The 21,585-nt window shown below is 40.6% G+C and overlaps 1 protein-coding gene across 1 annotated transcript in view; it reads right to left on the reverse strand.

Moving 5' to 3' along the window:
- Nucleotides 1–21,585, reverse strand: part of SMOC2 (SPARC related modular calcium binding 2) — a 500,318-nt gene that overhangs the window by 22,708 nt on the left and 456,025 nt on the right. The window contains exon 12 of the mRNA XM_040429405.1: nucleotides 11,863–11,909. Coding sequence (XP_040285339.1) covers nucleotides 11,863–11,909 — 47 coding nt within the window. The remainder of the gene's footprint in view (nucleotides 1–11,862; nucleotides 11,910–21,585) is intronic.

Genomic DNA, 21,585 nt, shown 5'->3' on the forward strand with positions numbered 1-21,585 from the left:
TGGGCTTTTTTGCTGCCATTGGGGGACCCCTCCCTTCGATCCGTAGAAAGATTTTTTGTGGCCCTGGGGCAGATATATGATGACCCGGATCGTGTTGCTCTGGCTGAATCCAACTTAGTTTTTTATGCCAGAACAAACTGTCTGCGGAGCTTTATTGTTCTGAATTTCGGAGATGGGCAGCTGATTCAGGTTGGAATGATGCTGCACTCCGGAGTCAGTTCTGTCATGGTCTCTCAGAGAGATTGAAAGATGCGTTTGCTTTCCATGAGAGACCAACGTCCTTAGAGTCTGCCATGTCATTGGCGGTACGCCTTGACAGGCGTCTAAGAGAAAGAAACGAGACCTCTCTGTCCAGCCATTGTCAGTCTAGGGGCAGTGGTGCGGACTCATTCAGTGTGCAGGGGCCTCATCCTGTCTCGGTCTCCTCTGAGGAGGAGCCCATGCAGCTAGGTCGACTTGCCCCTGATAAAGGAGGATTTAATCCTCAGAGAATGGTGTGTTTTTGTTGTGGGGGCATAGGTCATTTGGCAAATATTTGTCCGTCTAGGAAATTCATGAACTGTACTAAGAGTGATAATAAGAGAAAAACCTCAAAAGGTAAATCATCAAACTCTGCTTCATCTGCTACTTTGGGCAAAGTTGATGTAGGAATTGATGCTTTTCCTCTGACCTGCAGTTCCTGTTTTCTCCTTTCTGCCAAGGTGGCGCTAGAGAGCAAAGTCATTTCTTGTGAAATTTTTGTCGATAGTGGAGCGGCCGTCAATCTTATTGACACTCAATTTGTAGCCATGCATGGTTTTCAGGTTTGCACATTAGAAAAGGATATACCTGTTTTTGCTATTGACTCTGCTCCACTCTCACAGAGATCCCTGAAGGGCATTGTTCACAATATCCGGTTAGCTGTAGGTGACACTCATGTAGAGGATATTTCTTGTTTTGTCCTTAACGGATTGCCTTCTCTTCTAGTTTTGGGGTTACCCTGGCTCACTAGACATAACCCCACTATTGATTGGCAAGGAAGGCAAATAAATGAGTGGAGTGAGTTTTGTAGAGAGAATTGTCTCACAGCGACTTTGACAGAGGTGTCTACTAAAACTGTGCCATCATTTCTCTCTGATTTCTCGGACGTGTTTTCCGAGAGCGGTGTTCAGGAGCTACCTCCTCACCGGGAGTTTGACTGTCCCATTAACCTCATTCCCGGTGCCAAGCTGCCAAAAGCACGCCTCTACAATCTCTCACAACCGGAATGAATCGCAATGCGAACCTATATCTCTGAGAGTCTTGATAAGGGGCATATTCGTCCCTCAAAATCACCTGTTGCCGCTGGGTTTTTTTTTTGTTAAAAAAAAAGATGGCTCTCTGAGACCTTGCCTAGATTTTAGGGAGCTGAACCGTATCACGATTCGCGATCCCTATCCCCTTCCTCTGATCCCGGACCTCTTCAACCAAATTGTTGGGGCCAAGGTTTTTTCCAAATTGGATTTGAGAGGCGCGTACAACCTAGTCAGGGTCAGAGAGGGGGAATGGAAAACGACCTTTAATACCCCTAACGGGCATTTCGAGAATCTCGTTATGCCTTTCGGCCTGATGAATGCTCCGGCCGTCTTTCAGCATTTTGTTAACAGTATTTTCTACCATTTAATGGGGAAATTTGTATTGGTGTATATTGATGATATTTTGATTTTTTCCCCTGATGTTCAGACCCATCAGGATCATCTTTTTCAGGTTCTGCGGATTCTGCGGGAAAATAAATTGTACGCCAAGCTGGAGAAATGTGTTTTTATGGTATCGGAGATTCAATTTCTGGGTTTTCTCCTCTCTGCTTCTGGTTTTCGCATGGATCCGGAGAAGGTCCGTGCTGTGCTTAAGTGGGAGCTTCCTGAGAATCAGAAGGCTTTGATGCGCTTTCTGGGTTTTGCGAACTATTACAGAAAGTTCATTTTGAATTATTCCTCTGTTGTCAAACCCCTCACTGACATGACAAAAAAGGGGGCAGATTTTTCCTCTTGGTCGGAGGAGGCGCTTGCAGCTTTTTCTAAGATTAAAGAGAGTTTTGCGTCTGCTCCCATCTTGGTGCATCCCGATGTTTCCTTACCTTTTATTGTTGAGGTGGATGCTTCCGAGGTGGGTGTGGGTGCGGTATTGTCCCAGGGCCCTTCTCCTGCCAAATGGCGACCCTGTGCCTTTTTCTCTAAAAAAACTCTCCTCGGCAGAGAAAAACTATGATGTGGGAGATAGGGAGTGTTTGGCCATCAAGTTGGCTTTCGAGGAATGGCGCCATTGGTTGGAGGGGGGCAGGCACCCTATCACCGTTTTTACCGACCATAAGAATCTGGCGTACTTTGAGTCGGCAAAGCGTATGAATCCGAGACAGGCCAGATGGTCTCTGTTCTTCTCCAGATTCAATTTTGTAATTACATTCCGCCCTGGGATCAAAAATGTGAAGGCTGATGCTCTCTCTCTCGCTGTTTTCCGGGAGGAGGAAACTCCGAGGACCCGGGTCCCATTTTGGCGGAGGGGGTAGTTATTTCTGCTCTGTATTCTGATTTGGAGGCCGAGGTCCAGGCTGCCCAGACTGAGGCACCTGCCCATTGTCCTTCTGGGAAGTTGTTTGTGCCTCCTGAGTTACGTCACAAACTCTTCAAGGAGCATCATGATACTGTTCTTGCTGGTCACTCCGGGAGTAGAGCCATGGTAGATCTCATTGCTCGGAGATTTTGGTGGCCGGCTCTTCGTAAGTCGGTGGAGGGTTTTGTGGCTGCTTGTGAGACGTGCGCTCGCGCGAAGGTCCCTCGTTCACGGCCTTCAGGTCCTCTTCTCCCGTTACCCACACCTGTCCATGGACTTTATCACGGATCTTCCTCGTTCCTCAGGGAAGTCGGTGATCCTGGTGGTGGTGGACCGTTTTAGCAAGATGGCTCATTTCGTACCCTTCCCTGGTTTACCCAATGCTAAAACGTTGGCGCAAGCTTTTGTCGACCATATTCTTAAATTGCATGGCATTTCCTCTGATATTGTTTCCGATAGAGGCACGCAGTTTGTGTCCAGATTCTGGAAGGCTTTCTGTTCTCGCCTGGGGGTTCGGCTGTCCTTCTCTTCTGCTTTTCACCTGCAGTCGAATGGTCAGACTGAATGTGTCAATCAGAATCTGGAGACATATTTGCGCTGTTTTGTGGCAGAGAACCAGGAGGATTGGTGTTCATTTCTCCCTCTGGCTGAGTTTGCTCTGAACAACCGTCGTCAGGAATCTTCTGATAAGTCACCATTCTTTGGTGCATATGGGTTCCATCCGCAGTTTGGGACATTCTCGGGAGGGGCTCCTTCTGGTTTGCCTGAGGAGGAGAGATTTTCCTCGTCTTTGTCTACCATTTGGCAAAAGATTCAGAGTAATCTTAGAAAGATGAGTGAGAAATATAAGCGTGTGGCTGATAAGAGACGTGTGCCTGGTCCGGACCTGAATGTGGGTGATCTGATGTGGTTGTCTACAAGAAATATTAAACTGAAGGTTCCCCCCTGGAAATTGGGTCCCAAGTTTATTGGGCCTTATAAAATCTTGTCAGTCGTCAATCCTGTTGCCTTCCGTCTTGATCTTCCACAGGTTTGGAAGATACATAATGTATTTCACAGATCTCTCTTAAAACCATATGTTCAGCCCACGGTACCCTCCTCTTTGCCTCCTCCTCCGATTTTGGTTGATGGCAATCTGGAGTTTGAGGTTTACAGAATTGTGGACTCTCGCATTGTCCGCGGTTCTCTTCAGTACCTCGTTCATTGGAAGGGTTATGGTCCTGAGGAGAGGATGTGGGTCCCGGTGTCGGACATTAAAGCCACTCGCCTCATCAGGGCATTTCATAGGGCTCATCCTGAGAAGGTGGGTCCTGGGTGTCCGGAGTCCACCCGTAGAGGGGGGGGTACTGTCACTACCAGAGCTTTGAGACGTTCTCACAGCTCTGTTTCTCCACCCATGTGATGATGTCACTACTAGAGCTTGGAGGAGTTCCCTCTGCTCTGTTTCTCCGCCCCTGTGTTGAGGTCTTTACTTCCTCCCAGCTGTCCCTCCTGTGTTTGATTTCTCTGCCTTTAAATCACCCCTCCTCCTTTGTAGGGTGTGGATTATACTTTTCATTTGAGCTGTATCTCTCGCTTGAGTATCTTCACTTGTGTGTTATCTTTCTATGGACCTGAGTTCTGCTGAAGCAAGTACTTCGGATAGTGTCTGCTGACTTTGGATCTGTCTTCACTGCTGCTGCAGCTCCTTCAGTTAAGTGTGCAGACATTGTGTGTTTCTGTTTGTTTTCTGACTGGATCCGGCATGTCTCGATCCACCATTTGGATCTGGACATGTGCTTAGCAGCATAGGGAGAGCTTTTAGGGTCCGACAGGGGTTACCCTTTATCCTCCCTAGTTTGGGTCCGGTCAGTAGCTTATTCACTGTGTATGCTCTTGTTGCTCACATACAGACGTGACACCCATAAAGTGAGAGCAAAAAATGGCCTGGGCAGGAAGGTGAAAACCAAAACTTGATTAAAATTATAAGAAAGTAAACTTAAATTTGCCAATATATTATCCCAATCTTCGAGGGAAATTCACAGGCAATCAATTTGCCAAGCCTTTTGTGCCAGAGTAGGTGTGTTATTAAATTGAGTTTTAACCCTTTCAACCCCGGCCCAGTTTTCACCTTCCTACCCAGGCCATTTTTTGCAAATCTGACATGTGTCACTTTATGTGGTAAAAACTTTAAAACGCTTTTACTTATCTAGGCCATTCTGAGATTGTTTTCTCATCGCATATTGTACTTCATGATAATGGTAAAATTGAGTTAAAAAATTTCATTTTTATTTATGAAAACTTTGGAAAAATTAGCAAATTTCAATTTCTCTACTCTTATAATAAGATAGTAATAACTCCAAAAATAGTTATTACTTTACATTCCCCATATGACTACTTCATGTTTGGATCATTTTGTGAATGACATTTTATTTTTTGGGGACGTTAAAAGGCTTAGAAGTTTAGAAGTAAATCTTTTTTCAGAAAATTTCCAAAACATTCTTTTTAAGGACCAGTTCAGGTCTGAAGTCACTTTGTGAGGCTTACACAATAGAAACCACCCAAAAATGACCCCATTTCAGAAACTACACTCCTCAAGGTATTCAAAACGGATTTTTACAAACTTTGTTAACCCTTTAGGTGTTCCACAAGAATTAATGGAAAATGGAGATGAAATTTCAGAATTTCACTTTTTTGGCTGATTTTCAATTTTAATCCATTGTTTTCCACTAACAAAGCAAGGGTTAACAGCCAAACAAAACACAATATTTATTGCCCTGATTCTGTAGTTTACAGAAACACACCATATGTAGTCGTAAACTGCTGTACGGGCATACGGTATTGTGCAGAAGAAAAAGAACGCCATATGCTTTTTGGAAAGCAGATTTCACTGGGATAATTTTAAGCTGCCATGTCACATTTGAAGACCTGATGCACATTTGAAACTCCAAAAAAAGACCCCATTTTGTAAACTATGGTATAAGGTGACAGTTTTGTTGGTACTATTTTAGGGTACATATGATTTTTGGTTGCTCTATATAACACTTTTCTTGGGGCAAGGTAACACAAAATAGCTGTTTTGACATCTTTTTATTTTTTGTTATTTACAATGTTCATCTGACAGGTTAGATCATGTGGTATTCTTATAGAACAGGTTGTTACGGACGTGTCAAAACCAAATACGACTACTTTTTTGGTTTGTTTCAGTTTTACATAATAAAGCATTTTTGAAAAAAAATATTTTTTTGTGTCTCCATATTCTGAAAGCGATAGATTTTTTTTTATATGTATACTTATTTATATTTTTTTTTACACAATAACAGCATTTTTGAATTAAAAAAAAATCATGTTTCAGTGTCTCCATATTCTGAGAGCTATAGTTTTTGGGCAATTGTCTTAGGTAGGATATCATTTTTGCGGGATGAAATTACGGTTTGATTGGCACTATTTTCGAGTGCATATGACTTTTTGATCGCTTGCTATTTCACTTTTTGTGATGTAAGGTGACAAAAAATTGCTTTTTTGACACCGTTTTTATGTAATCTTTTTTACGGTGTTCACCTGAGGGGTTAGGTCATGTAATATTTTTATAGAGCCGGTCGATAAGGAGGCAGCGATACCTAATATGTATACTATTCTTTTTTCCCCTATTTAAAAAATAATAATAATTTACTTTATTTTGGGAAAAGGAAGCTTTTATTTTTTTTTACTTGAAACTTATTTTTTTGTAAAACTTATTTTTTACCTCATTTTTTGTCCCACTCTGGAACTTCAACTTTTGGGGGTCTGATCCACTTTACAATGCATCAATATACTTCTGTATTGTGATGCATTGGCTGTAAGTGTATTACCAGTGCAATACACTTACAGCCTGCTTGCCTGTGAGATCCAGGGGGCTTGATCTCACAGGCTAAGAGGGAATGCAGCCACGATGCATCGGGGTGCCTTTCCTGCCATCGGGTCCCCGTCACAGCAGTGCAGGGACCCGATGGCTGCTCCCTCCCTCCCCATACATCGCACATGCCACGGTCAGCGCTGACCACGGCACATCAAAGGGTAATGCGCCGGCATCAGTGTTTTCACCAATGCCGGCGCATACAGCAGGGGTCCGGCTACTAGTCACTGCTGGACCCCTGCCGCTGATGCGGTGCAGGAGCTGCACCTGCCCGATCAGCCTGCCGCAATAGTACGGCGCTGGGCGGCAAGTCACGTCCCGCTGTGCAGTACTATTACGGCGGTGGTCGGGAAGGGGTTAAGCAACACTTTAGAAAGTTGAGACATTTTAACCTTCTGTTCTGTTCTATATTCCCTATAAATGAATAGACTAAGCGGCCACTCTGTGGCCCCCTCATGCTGCTGCCACCTCCAAACTATGTCACCTTGCCACTCTGTGGCCTCTTGATGCTGCCGCCACCTCCACACTATGTCACCTTGCCACTCTGTGGTCTCCTGATGCTGCCGCCACCTCCATATTCAGTCATTGTGCCACTCTGTGGCCTCCTACTGATGCTGCTGCCGCCACCTCCAGGCTCTGTCATTGTGTCACTCTGTGGCCTTCTCCTGATGCTGCTACTGCCACCTCCAGACTCTGTCATTGTGCCACTCGGTGGCTTTCTCATACTGCTGCCACCTCCACACTCGATCATTGCGCCACTCGGTGGCCTTCTCATACTGCTGCCACCTCCACACTCTGTCATTGGGCCACTCTGTGGTCTCCTCATGCTACTTCCACCTCACCACTATGTCATACATCCACTTTGTGGACTTCTCATGCTGTTCCCACCCTCCCCACTTCAGGACTGGTCCATTATTTTGCCTTTCAGCCTGGCTGACATCATCATTTATTTGATAGTTCTTCTGATCTGTCAGAAGAAATGAAAAATGAGATGCACAATGGATCCTGTCTGTGTAGCAGCTGTAATGCCTGTATGGTCCCATCAGAATTGTCTTATGATTTGGTAGCCAAAAGCAGGAGTGGGTACAAAACACAGAAGACATGCAAATATTCAATTCCTGTGTCATCTCTGTTTTAGATCCAGTCCTGTCTTTTTTGGCATTAGCAATACTGATGGATTATTGAGCAAATGCTGACCGAGTGAAGGCGTATGCTCCACAGACAGGATCCATTTTTTGTTGGTTATTGTTCTGATGGATACAGGGCTGTCTTTAATATTGATTGGATCCTGGGCAAGAATTTACTTGGGCCTCCTGGATCCTGCCTTCTCACACCCTAGCATGCAATCACGCCCTCCACTACAACACATACACACACACACACACAAAAAAAAGTAATCTATATAATATAACTTACAGTGAATTACTTCCATAATGAAAGCGCTGATTAGTATTCACCCCATAAGATGCAGGGGCCCTGCATTAAAGACGGCCATGGACGGATCAGAGGAAGGGCAAATTAATCAGTGACGTCAACACAAACTTACTGCTGACACCCTCTCCGCTCTGTCGGGGGGGCTCTACTTGTATAAGTGTTTAATAGAACAGGTTCTCATAACATCTATGTGGAATCAGCTGGCGATGGTGTAAAAGGAGTGCGCTTCTTCTTGGCACTAATATCGACCTGTAAGGTTGAGTTCATACTTGAGGTTTTTGGTCAGTTTTGGCCCGGTAACTGCCCTAATAAGTGAAGTGTGCAGTGATTCTAAGAGCGACGCATGTCACCTGCATGTCATATGGATTCACAGTATTATTTCAGTACCAAAGCAGACTCCCTATGCGTGTTACTACAAGGCACAGTGTTCTACAGCACTATAAAGGCTCTTAGCAGCCAGGAAATAGCGTTTTTTTTACATAATTCGCAGCGAATATATTCAGATCGAACCAAATTTTTACCGAAAAATTTATCGAACCGGCGAATTGAATTTTTGAAAAATTTGCTTATCTCTAATGTCAATATTCAGCTTGATCCTTCTGAATTGAAAGAGGAATCACTGTTCTGTGTTTAACTAGCTACCTAAAAGTATGCCTTGTAGAAGTCTCTGACAAAAAGTTATTTCACAGACACAAGCCACTAATCTAGTATGATAGTGAGACTGTAAGCAGAGTACAGGGAGAGAAAAGTGAGATATAATTGAGTATATTTTAGGGATTTTGATCAGGAAAAGAATATAAAGAGTGTGAGGGAGTTGAGTGTTTCATACAGTTTGCTGGGAACAGTTCTGCATTACAAAATCCTGCAAGAAAATCATATTTTCCTGCATGAACATGTATGAACTTTTTATTTTGTAAAACATTTTCTACAATTCATTGACTTACTGCCAACATCCCAGTAGCATACATTCTGCTACAAAGTAATTGAGCATTTTTTCCTAAAAACCTGTTTAAACTTACCGTTTATAATTATGCTTTTTAATGCGCTATATATGTGTTACTGATTGTATTGTATATTACTGCATGATAACTGGTAGTTACAGCAAAAACATTTTGTTGTAGTTCAAAGTAATTTTACTGCAAAAATTGCATTCTTATACCTTTGTTAGTAAAGGCATTATTGCAAACAACACGTAGTTAAAAGACATTTTACTGCAAATTTGCATTCTTATACCTGTGTTAGTGAGCATATTACTGCATCATACCATGTAGTTAAAAAACATTTTATGAAAAAAATCCATTCATATACTTGTGCTTGCAAACACATCACTGCAAGATACTGTTGTAGTTCAAAGATATTTTGCTAAAAAAAATTCCATTATTAAAACATGTTAGTGAATATATTATTGAATCTTTCCTGTAAAAAATAATGTTACTGAACGCATCACTACAAAAGATGTGTAGTTAAAACACATTTTACTGCAAAAATTATTGTTATACCCATGCTAGTGAATACATTACTGCATTATATAATGTATTTCAAAGACATTTTACTGCAAAGACTGCATTATTACCATTGTATGTTGTCATTACCAGTGCGCAATGTACATACATCACCAGTTTAAACTAGTGACAGATCACCTTAGCTAAATTCTGGGTCAGTTTTCTTTAATTGACTGAGCTATTTTAATAAACACTTGTGCTTAACAGCTCCAGCGCATGTCAAACAGGTTCCTTTATTCATGAGCACATAGCTCTCCCCATCTACCTGCTACTGATTCATATGGATATAAAAAACATCAAAGACATGTGGGAGGGGACAGCCGTGAGCTCATAAATATCAGGATTTGTTTGGCATGTGCTGGAACTGTTAGAACTAGCAGCATAAAACTGGTGACAGATTCCCTTTAACTGCACCTCTGTTGCTAAATTACAGTAAAAAATACTTGCAATTTTGCCAGTCACGTTTAATATTCTGTGTAACAAATCAGTGACTTTATTTTATGATAGCATTTGTGGAAAATAGAAGAATGCAAAATGAAAGACTGCCTCGTCATATATGAATCAGAATGTGGAAACAGCAGTAGCAACACCAACCATGCGGCTAGTAATACTAGTAGAAGCAGCAGACCACAGTTCTCCCTCGTTGCTGATAAGCACCACATTATTATTGAAGACAATAATGATGAGATTGTGGACTTGGTGGCTCACTCCCCCAGGGGGAGATGGGAGCCCCATGTATAGTTGTGTTGGCGGTGGTCATGGTGGCACTTAAAGTCATGGTGGTGGCAATAGGGGCTGTGGTAGCTGCAGTGACACTTGAGACAAATACAGAGCAAGGAATCATTGCAGTCTATCTAAAGAAGAGATCTAATGATTACATGTTAAAATCCCCTAGGGGGACTTAAACTGCAAAAAAAAAATATCTGATCACCCCCTTCCCCATATTAAACATAAAAATAACAAAAAAAAAAACAAAACATCATTAGCATTACCATGTCCTAAAATGCTCATGCCAGCAAAATATGTGTATTTATCGCCTAAACCAAACAGAAAAAAATGGCAAATTTGCATTTTATTTTGTAGCTTCAACTCCAAAAACACTGAATAAAACGTGATCCAAAAGTCATACACACTCCATATTGGTATCACTAAAAACTATAGATTGCCCCACAAATTACACAGCTCCATACACATAACTATACAAAAAGTTATGTGGGTCAGAATATAACGATGCAAAAACAAAATCGTTTTTTTAAAGTTTTTCTTTTTAACTATTAAAAAACAAAAACTAAATACATGTGGTATCATTGTAATTATACTGATCTATAGAATGAGGGAAATAGATCAATTTTACCACAAAGAGTACACTAAAACTAAATCCATAAAACTATGGAATTGCTTTTTTTTCCTAATCCCTTCCATTTGGAATTTTTTTCCTAGCTTCCCACTACATCGCATACTATATTTTATGATAGCACTAGAAATTACAACTTGTCCCGCAAAAATCAAGCCCTCATATGGCTATGTAAACAGAAAAATAAAAAAGTTATGGCTTCAGGAATAAAAAACATAAATGCGAAAATGGCAAATCACAGGGTTTTGAAGGGGTTAAAGGAATACTAAGCATCAATTCGCAATGAATTTCACAAAAATTTGTCCGCAAAACTAATATGAAGATTTTTTTATTTATTTCGGATGAATCGCATAAAATTGTGTGTTAGACAGAAGTCTAAGAGTCAATGTACGGACAAAACCTCAGAAAAACTGGGCCAGATCTGCTTCTCTTGTGGTCAGCTCGGGAACTAGCGATTCCGCTGATACTGTGGGCGCAGGGTCCAAACGCACCATACCTAGGCCAAGCTCAGCTGTCTCTAGTTCTGTGCAAGCACAAAGGTTATTTGCGCCGCAATCTGCAAATTTCCCCCCGCTCATGCCAGGTCTAAAAAAATGGTCTGAATTTAAGATAGCAAGGGAGCTGGCTTACATTTAGACCGGCTGTGGATACGTTGAAGTTATGTAGAGGCCTATGGCTCTACATAACTTCAGTGGAACCAATGCTAGCTAAAGGGCTTATTAAGACCAGTGTCTAAAATGCTGGTCTTAATAAATGACCCTCTTTATATTTTCGAACACAAGAGAAGTTATACATGTTACAAAGGAATGTAAGCATACTTAAATATTTTGGTGGGATTACCTTTGAAAACATTTCAATGAAAGCAGAAAGTGTAACTTTGATGGTATATATTGTACAGAAAACCACACAAACATTACAGCTCTCCTGCATTCAGTATGTTCTACATCCAGATGGGTGTATTGCACCCATATTTAACTTTCCATACCTGCTCACCTTGTATTCTACTATACTAAACAAATAGCTACAGTTCCCTCATATGAAGGCAGTAATAACTTTCTGACACCAGTCAGGGCTACCAAAAATGCAACAAGGAGCACTTAAATGGAACAAAAGACTGATATTACACTTGCCTGTTTATAAGATGAGGGATTCTCTCCAATACCTTTAGGAGTTGCGCCTAAAACAGAAAAGAAATCCATTATTTTTTGTGAAACATGGCTAAAGTCAAAGAAAAAGCCAAAATTTATGATTTTTTTTATACTGAATGAAAATTCCATTTGCAGATGCAGAGGGATACTCAGCTATGACAAAGATTCCAGAAAGAATATACTGATAGGGACCTTAGGCCAGCATAACAGATTGGCTCTGGATGAGTTCAGTGAAACTCAAACAATTTTGCAAGCAAGTTCAGTCAGTTTTGTCTGAGATTGCGTTCAGTTGTTAAATTTTTCCGCGCGGGTGCAATGCGTTTTGATGCGTTTTTCACGCGCGTGCAAAAAAACTGCGCAGACCGGAAGGACGGATCCGGCATTCCAGTATTTTGAATGCCAGATCCGGCACTAGTACATTCCTATGGAGGAAAATGCCGGATCCAGCATTCAGGCAAGTGTTCAGTTTTTTCGGCCGGAGATAAAACCGTAGCATGCTGCGGTTTTATCTCTATCCTGATCAGTCAAAAAAAACTGAACTGAAGACATCCTGATGCATCCTGAACGGATTGCTCTCCATGCAGAATGCATGGGGATAAAAATGATCAGTTATTTTCTGGTATTGAGCCCCTAGGACGGAACTCTATGCCGGAAAAGAAAAACGCTAGTGTGAAAGTACCATAACACAGTTAAAACTCAGTAAATAGTCTGAAATAGATTCTAAAACATTGAACGTCTCAGATAGCAGCCATTACAGCTGTCCTACTTTGCACTCTCTCTGAACCTAAGTATTGCATTCCTGTTTCTGACCACTCCACAAAGAAAAGGTCTCAGCGGAGCATGCAGCTGAGCAGAGTCAATTCATAGCTGGTGCTTTCAGTTCCATGAGAATAATGATAATTTCACATATTCTGAATGCTGAACATTTTTTCAAGGTGCCTTTTCCTAAACTTCAAGATTATGGTAGCACGTTTCTATGGTCATTTTGTGTAATCCTTTACATTTGCCTGAAAATGTTATTTAAAAAATCTATGTATTTATGCTGTAGACTCTTTCCAATGCAATAAAGTACTGACATTGCACTCACTCCATTTTACTGCAATCAGACTGTTTATATGCATTTGAACTGAAATAAATGTTAGCTGTGAAATGGTAGTCTCAGGAAACTACATCATATTTCTAGAGTATATAAGATAACATGACTCAGCAGTTCACTTTAATAAGGTTCTTTTTCTGTCTGTTTTGCTCTCCATTCCTGAAAGATTTCTCAAAAGAAAGTACAAAAAGACACTTTGAAGAGCTGGAATATTTCCAACTCAATATCCCAACCTTGCCTGGAGAATGTTTTCATCCACTCAATTACTGTTAGAGACTCATTTATTTGTGCCCAGTGTTAAATTTCTAATCCCTTCTAGGAATAAAAGGCATTAAGATAAAATGACCGTCTGGTTTTACCTTTTCAATATAAGCAATGCCACTAAGTGCAAGCCTGCATAACCATTCTACTGGGTGCTCTCCATGTATGGGTGTCACATTTAACAGAACAGGTTTACAGCAAGTGTCTGGTTTTACTTTAATTTGAAATTTAAAAAATTCTATTTTGCAAAACAAACAAACTATTTATTTTACAACAAACACACATTTATAAAACTACTTGTGTGTGAAGTGTAATAAAATTTTCATGGAACATTCAATAAAAAATGTAATGCAAGAGTAGATGATTTAAAGTGAACCCAGGAAATTAACTGTTAAACTAGGCACAATGACTAGTAGGCTAGCTCAGCTGAATGTAATGATACATTTCCCTTATTGATCATTGCTTCATTCTGGAGGAAAAAATAAAACTTTATATGCAAATTAGCAGTTATGTGAACCAATGGTGGGCCCCGTGCTCTCTTGCTCTTCCTCACATAAAAAGCAAAAAGATTTACTACTAAACTTGCTTCTCGTGCTTCCATTTCCAGCCCTTCTATGTCCTTCTTCATTGACTAGACTAGACATGAGTTAATTGATTCTAAATGAATTGGATAAAATCACAAACTCACAAAAATTCTTCAAAACTAATCCAATGTTTTGGAGATTTGCCTTAGGCTACTTTCACACTAGCGTTTTTGCTGAATCTGGCAGGGTCCAGCAAAAACGCTTCCGTTACTGATAATACAACCATGTGCATCCGTTTGAACGGATCCGTTTGTATTATCTTTAACATACCCAAGACGATTAGTCATGAACTCCATTGAAAGTCAATTGGGGACAAATCCGTTTTCTATTGTTGGCAGATTGTGCCAGATAAAACATCTCAGACGCATCCCCAGGACGGAAAGCAAAATACAACATATTGCGGTTTGCTCTACAGTCTGGGAATGCAACTAAACGGAACGGAATGCATTTTGGAGCATTGTGTTCTGTTTAATTCAGTTTTGTCCCCATTGACGATGAATAGGGAGAAAACTGAAGCGTTTTTTTCCGGTATTGAGCCCCTATGACGGAACTCAATACCGGAAAACTTTAACGTTAGTGTGAAAGCACCCTTAGACGAATCGCGCAAAACAGTCCCTGCCATTTTATATTTAAAATTCAGTACACTAGTGAGGGAAACAGAGCAGGAAACATGAAGACAGAAGAGTACATGACTCTGGAGAGGTTAGTGTACTGGTATATTTTGGTCAGACAGGAGATATAATATTTTTTTTCAAAACTGTTGAAAATTTTTGCACAAAAATTCTATTTAGCACAGTTACCATATTTATTTTTATTGATTTTATGCACTATAGAGCTACTATATTCCGCAGCACTTTACAGTTTACACTTTACTAACATTAGCATCAAGCTGTCCCCAATGAGGCTCACAATCTAAATCCGTATGTCTTTGTAGTGTAGAACAAAACCAGAGTACCTGGAGGAAACCTACGCAAACACGGGGTGAACATATAAACTCCATGCAGATGTTGTCCTTGGCTGAATTCGAAACTAGGACCCCAGCGCTGCAAGGCACCAGCACTAAACAATGAGCCACCGTGCTGCTCTGTATATAGTAATACATATTGAAATCTGGGACTCTAGCAGAAATTATGTGATTGTTGCTGGTGGGGAGCTCTGTGAGAACATCTGCCATGCGAATATTATTCCACAGTGCCAGCCATTATTGTATTTTCCAATTGCAACTTTTGTTTTTCTAAAAAAATTTATGCGAATTATCCTCAAGTTTCAGATCTTCATCAAAATTATTTGATGGTGGGGAGCTCTGTGAGAACATCTGCCATGCAAATTTTACTCCACAGTGCCAGCCATTATTGAATTTTCCAATTGCAATTTTTGTTTTCTAAAAAAAATATATGCAAATTATCCTCAAGTTTCAGATCTTCATCAAAATTATTTAAAATTGTCTTGTCCTTCAAAAAGTTTATGAAAATTGTCTTGAAGTTCTTGGCCTTCACCAAAATTGTTTTTAAATTCTCTTGTCAGAAAAAAATTATCCACATGACTGATTAGCTGCAGAATTTCTGCTTGTAAAAACTCATTCACTCTGTCGTTTCTGTACAACACTGTAGATTTGCCACATGAAAATCCATGATGGCAACTCCGGACCACAGCTAATCAGACATGTGTGGATATACTTTAGCTGCAAAATTGTGTTTGAGTTACTTGTCTTCACCAAAATTGTTTAAAATTGTCTTGTCTTCCCAAAAATCTGTTTTATAGATGGGCAAATCGATTCTGAACTATTCAGAACTGTTATGAATTTCACAAAAATTTGGTAGCCAAACGAATCTAAATCTTCAGACGAAACATGTACATAAAAACCGAACCCAGTGTCTTTTTACTGTTAATTTTGGCAGAAAAAAAACAACAAAAAACATGAGATATGAAAAAGACGGAGGATCACATGATATAGAGGAAATAGGGTTGGGTGAGGACTTGCCTTGATTGGCTGATTGACTCTACTGTGTTCAGTTTCTGACTAGGAAGGAGTGTGTCTGCAGAGTCACAAGCAACTATTAGTGTAGTGTGCTTAGGGACAAAAGCAAGGAAAGCATAGGAAAAGAATGGAAACATAATTATATATATTAGGGAATTAGATCAGGGAAAACTTTCAGTAAGTAATGGGGTAATAACACTGCTTAACCCCTTCAGGACACAACAATTTTTCACCTTCAGGACGCAGCCTAATTTTGCTAATCTGACATGTGTCACTTTATGTGGTAAAACACTTTTACTTACCCAGGCCATTCTGAGATTGATTTCTCGTCACATATTGTACTTCATGACAGTGGCAAAATTGAGTGAAAATATTTCATTTTTATTTATAAAAAATTACCAAATTTACCAAAAAATTTGAAAAATTGCAACTTTCCAAATTTCAATTTCTCTACTTTTATAATAGATAGTAATTCCTCCAAAATTAGTTATTACTTTACATTCTCCATATGTCTACTTCATGTTTGGATCATTTTGAAAATGACATTTTATTTTTTGGGGATGTTAGAAGGCTTAGAAGTTTAGAAGAAAATCTTAACCCAATTTTTTCAGGACCAGTTCAGTTATGAAGTCACTTTCTGGGGGCTTACATATTAGAAACCACCCATTAATCAACCCATTTTAGAAACTACACCCTCAAGGTATTCAAAACTGATTTTACTAACTTTGTTAACCCTTTAGGTGTTCCACAAGAATTAAAGGAAAATGTAGATGAAATTTCAGAATTTCATTTTTTTGGGCAGATTTTCCATTTTAATAAAAAAAAAAAATTTCAGTAACACAGCATGGGTTAACAGCCAAACAAAACCCAATATTTATTGCCTTGATTCTGTAGTTTACGACCACATAAGGGGTGTTTCTGTAAACTGCTGTACGAGCATACGGCAGGGCGCAGTAGGAAAGGAACGCCATATGGTTTTTGGAAGGCAGATTTCACTGGGATCATTTTAAGTTGCTATGTCACATTTGAAGATGTAAGGTGACAAAAAATAGATTTTTTCCGCACTTTTTATCTTTCACGGTGTTCACCTGAGGGGTTAGTTCATGTGACATTTTTATAGAGCATGTTCTTACGGATGTGGCGATACCTAATATGTATAATTTTTTTATTTATTTAAGTTTCACACAATAACAGCATTTTTTAAACAAAAAAAAATCATGTTTTAGTGTCTCCACATTCTGAGAGCCATATTTTTTTATTTTTTGGGTGATTCTCCTAAGTAGGGTCTAATTTTTTGCGGGATGAGATGACTGTTTGATGCGTATGACTCTTTGATCGCTTGGTATTACACTTTTTGTGATGTAAGGTGACAAAAAAAATAGCTTTTTTTTACACTTTTTTTTTTTTACGGTTTTCACCTGAGGGGTTAGGTCATGATAGATTTTTATAGAGCAGGTCGTTACGGACGTGGCAATACCTAATATGTATACTTTTTCTTATTTATTTACGTTTTACACATAACAGCATTTTTTAAAGTGTCTCCATTTTCTAAGAACCATATTTTTTTTTTTGGGTGATTCTCCTAGGTAGGGTCTCATTTTTTGCGGGATGAGATTACTGTTTGATTGGCATGATTTTAGGGTGAGTATGACTTTTTGAACACTTGGTATATTCAACAGTGCGGAACATCTTGTATTTTTTGCTCAAATGTAAATAAAAGATGGGAAATGTATTTTTTCCACAATAATGCTGCTTGTACATTGTCTTATTATCTTTTGAGAGACACCTATGTCATTTCCCATCCAAAAATTTCTTTCTGGTTGAATAAAAGTAACTTTAAGTCAAAATTTTCCAGGGTATGAATAATTATGGGCAGCACTGTATATAACTGAAGTACATTTTAGGGTTAATTTTACTTTCCTTGGCAATTTACCCTTCTGTCTCCAGCTTGGCTGCCTTTAACTGTCTTTTACATATTCCACATATGTCATTTTGCAGCTGCATTTTTATTTTTGAGGACATTGTCCAGGTTAGTGAGGCTGATAAACGCTCTAGGCTGGTCAAATTTGTTCAGTGTTTTTGTTCCCTATTGTTTATTATGTTATGGTCACTATTTCCCAGGTGTTGTCCAACCCAAGTCTATTGTTCTGTTGGGTCTATTGGTTAATACTATGTTCTGTATGACCTTACCTCCAGTGGGATCCTGTAGCAGTTGGGAAATAAATTGTCTTTGTTTATTGCCAATAACCTTTTTCCTTTATGAGATCTATAGGTTTCAGTTTCCCAGTCTATATCTGGGGAGATGAAGTCCCCCATAATAACATAGCATAGCAACATAGCAACATTATTATTGAGGTCCCCAAAGGATCACATTGTGGACTTGGTGGCTCCTCTCACAGTAGAATTATGTTGCAGTCATCTCTGAGTATGACACAATGCTTTGGAGCCAAGGGTCACAGCATTCCTCTTCCTTTTTTCACCAAGCAAGCACTACGATACTCAAGAGAATCTCCCTGTTGGTGGTGGTGGTAGCAGCACCCATAGCCACTGTGGCGGCAGGGACAATGGTACTTGGACAAATATAGAACAGGGAATTGGAAGGGTAGCCAAGGAGCCCACAATGACATATCTGTTAGGCTGGTGGCGTATGTCAGTCGCTGTCCTGTTTTCCTGGACAGGTGCAGTAATCGCTTCAATCACCACTAGTAACATAGTAACATAGTTTATAAGGCTTATAAAAGACATCTGTCCACCCAGTTTAGCCTGTTATCCTGCAAGTTGATCCAGAGGAAGGAAAAAAAAAGAAAAACTGAGGTAGAAGCCAATTTTCCTCACTTTAGGGGGAAAAAATTCCTTCCCAACTCCAATAAGGCAATCAGAATAACTCTCTGGATCAGCAACCCCTCTCTATTAGCTATAGCCTGTAATATTATTACATTCCAGAAATACATCCAGGCGCCTCTTAAACTCTTTTAGTGAACTCACCATCACCAACTCCTGAGACAGAGAGTTCCATAGTCTCACTGCTCTTACCGTAAAGAATCCTCTTCTATGTTTGTGTACAAACCTTCTTTCCTCCAGACACAGAGGATGTCCCCTCGTTACAGTCACAGTTACACTGTTAGTGTTAATCCTTCCAGCTGCTGACCAAGGTACTGATTAGCCTTCATATTTATCTGGGCTGTGGTTCCACCTCCTTGTTTGAGCTTTGAGGTTTTCTAATGTTTAGTAACTAGTGAAGGTGTGATCTCTTGTCTGACTTCCCCTACACCATACCTTGCCTACTAATTCTGCCCCTTGCCAACTGCCCTGACTAAGGAATTGCTATCTGTGCTATGCACGTACTCAGCCTGCCCTCACCTTGGACTGTGTTTAGACTACTCCTTTTTCCTGATCCCTTGGTGCTTCATACTGGTGTTCCTGACCCCCATGGGTCAGCTGCCAACTATAACAGCACTACTTCAAGAGGTCGTGACCTGGTTGGTTCCCTGTAAAGTCAACATCTGTCACGGACGTACCCGTGGCAGGTACGAGGAGATCAGAGAGACTGGCAACCCGTGGGTTAAATTGACAAGTTCACTGTGGATCTTATTGTGTCTTTGTTTTGATGAATGCCACACCCCTTGCTTCAGGTGTTGCTTATTGGTAATTTACTTTTCCCATAAGTAGCTGCTTCTCTCTCTTGGAAGTGCGGTTTATAGATTTTCTTCTTGCCTTCTAACTAGCTGGCCGGTTGTACTCTGTGGTGCTTCTGGAGTTGCCAGTTTTCTACTTTCAGATAAGTCTTGTCTTTTCTTATTATTTTGTGTTTGTTATATTCCCTGTTGTTTGTATCTGGGCCTGAGACAGTGACTTCCATTCGTCCATCTGGGGAGGAATGGGTTGTCTCATAAGGGCCTAGGTATCCAGCATATGAATATTCCTACCTTCAAGGTCGAATCATATTGATAGGTAGCTAGGGACCGGATTAGTGTTGTTTAGGAGGTGACCTTTTCTTTTCCTAGTTTCTAGGCCCAGTTACTGTTCCCCTTCCCTCCTGTGTTTAGTGTGGAGTTTTTCCCCCACACTGATCGTGACATTATAAACCGCTGAATACCGTCATTTTGTTGTCTGTATCAGTTCAGCCATGGATGTTATCGCTGCACTGACCGAACAGCTACAGGGACTGTCTCTGGAGGTGGTTGACCTCCGCACGACTGTCTCACAGATGCAGAGACCACTGTTGGCTGATCCTAGTAGTGGTTACCTGACCTGTCCTGAACCTAAAGTTGCTCTCCCGGATAGATTCTCGGGGGGAGTGATAATTTTATTCAGTTCAGGGAAGCGTGCAAATGGCATTTTAAGTTGCGTCCACACTCATCTGGGGACAATAGCCAGAGAGTGGGTGTGATCATTTTATTGCTTAAAGGGGACGCCCAATCTTGGGCTTTTTCTCTGCCGACCGGATCACAGTCTCTCCGATCAGTAGATGCATTTTTCTGAGCTTTAGGTCTCATCTATGATGACCCAGATCGAACCTCCCTGGCCGAGACTAAATTACACGGCCTGTGTCAGGGAGAGCGTTCGGCGGAGATCTATTGTTCCGAATTTAGTAAGTGGGCTACGGATACTGAGTGGAATGATCCAGCTCTCCGTAGCCAGTTTCATCAGGGATTATCTGAGAGGCTGAAGGACGCTTTGGCCTTTCATGAGAATCCTGAGGTTTTGGAAGCCGCTATGTCTTTGGCTGTACGTATTGATAGACGCCTGAGAGAGAGATATAAAAGTCCACTCTCTCATGACGTACTATTACATAACTTACCGCATTCCTTTGACTCTTTAGGTGAAGAGACTCCTGAGCTTATACCTGGAGATGAAACCATGCAATTAGGGGTAGCGACTCCGGGATCTGCTTGCAAAAGTAGGAGTCGCAAGCAGGGAGTATGTTTTTTCTGCGGTCAAAGGGGACATTTTGTCAATATATGTCCAAGCATTCAGAGGCAAAAAGAGAAACAAAAACGGGTGTCTAAATCCCATCTATCGGAGGTGTGAGTGGGGAGTCAGAGAATGTGCATTTGTCCTTTGCTGGTAGTACCCGATTTCCCCTGACTGCCGAGGTGGTGCTAGAGTCAAAAACTGTGGGAATTGTAGTATTTATCGACAGCGGGGCTGGGGTGAACCTGATTGATGCTCAGTTTGTCCGCATGCACGGGTTATCACCAAGTACATAAAAAAAAGACATTCCTGTATTTGCTATTGCTTCTGCCCCTCTTACTCAGAGGTGCTTGCCGCAAGTTTTGCATGATATCACATTAAGAGTGGGTGACTTTCATCAAGAAGTTATCTCATGTTTTCTATTGGAAGGTCTCCCTGCACCTATGGACCTGGGTTTACCATGGCTTGCCAAGCATAATCCAACTATCGATTGGCAAGCTAGGCAGATTCTTCATTGGGGGGACTATTGCATTGATAATTGTCTCAATACATCCTTTTCTGTGGTTACTACTAAGGCTGTACCCTCTTTTATATCAGAGTTTTCCAATATGTTTTTTGAGAGTGGATGTCAGGATTTAACTTCCCATCCGGAATATGTTTGTCAATCTTATTCCCGGGGATAAATTGCCTAAATCTAGGCCGTATAATCTTTCTGAACCTGAAAGGCAGGACATGAGAGAAAAAAATGAAGAAAGGGCACAAAAGACCTTCCAAGTCTCCAGTGGCTGCAGGGTTCTTTTTTGTAAAAAAAAAAAGATGGAGGTCTTCGGCCATGTTTGGATTTTTGTGAACTCAATCAGATTACTATCCGT

The sequence above is a fragment of the Bufo bufo genome, chromosome 4 (genome assembly GCF_905171765.1).
Source record: "Bufo bufo chromosome 4, aBufBuf1.1, whole genome shotgun sequence".
Classification (NCBI taxonomy): Eukaryota; Metazoa; Chordata; class Amphibia; order Anura; family Bufonidae; genus Bufo; species Bufo bufo.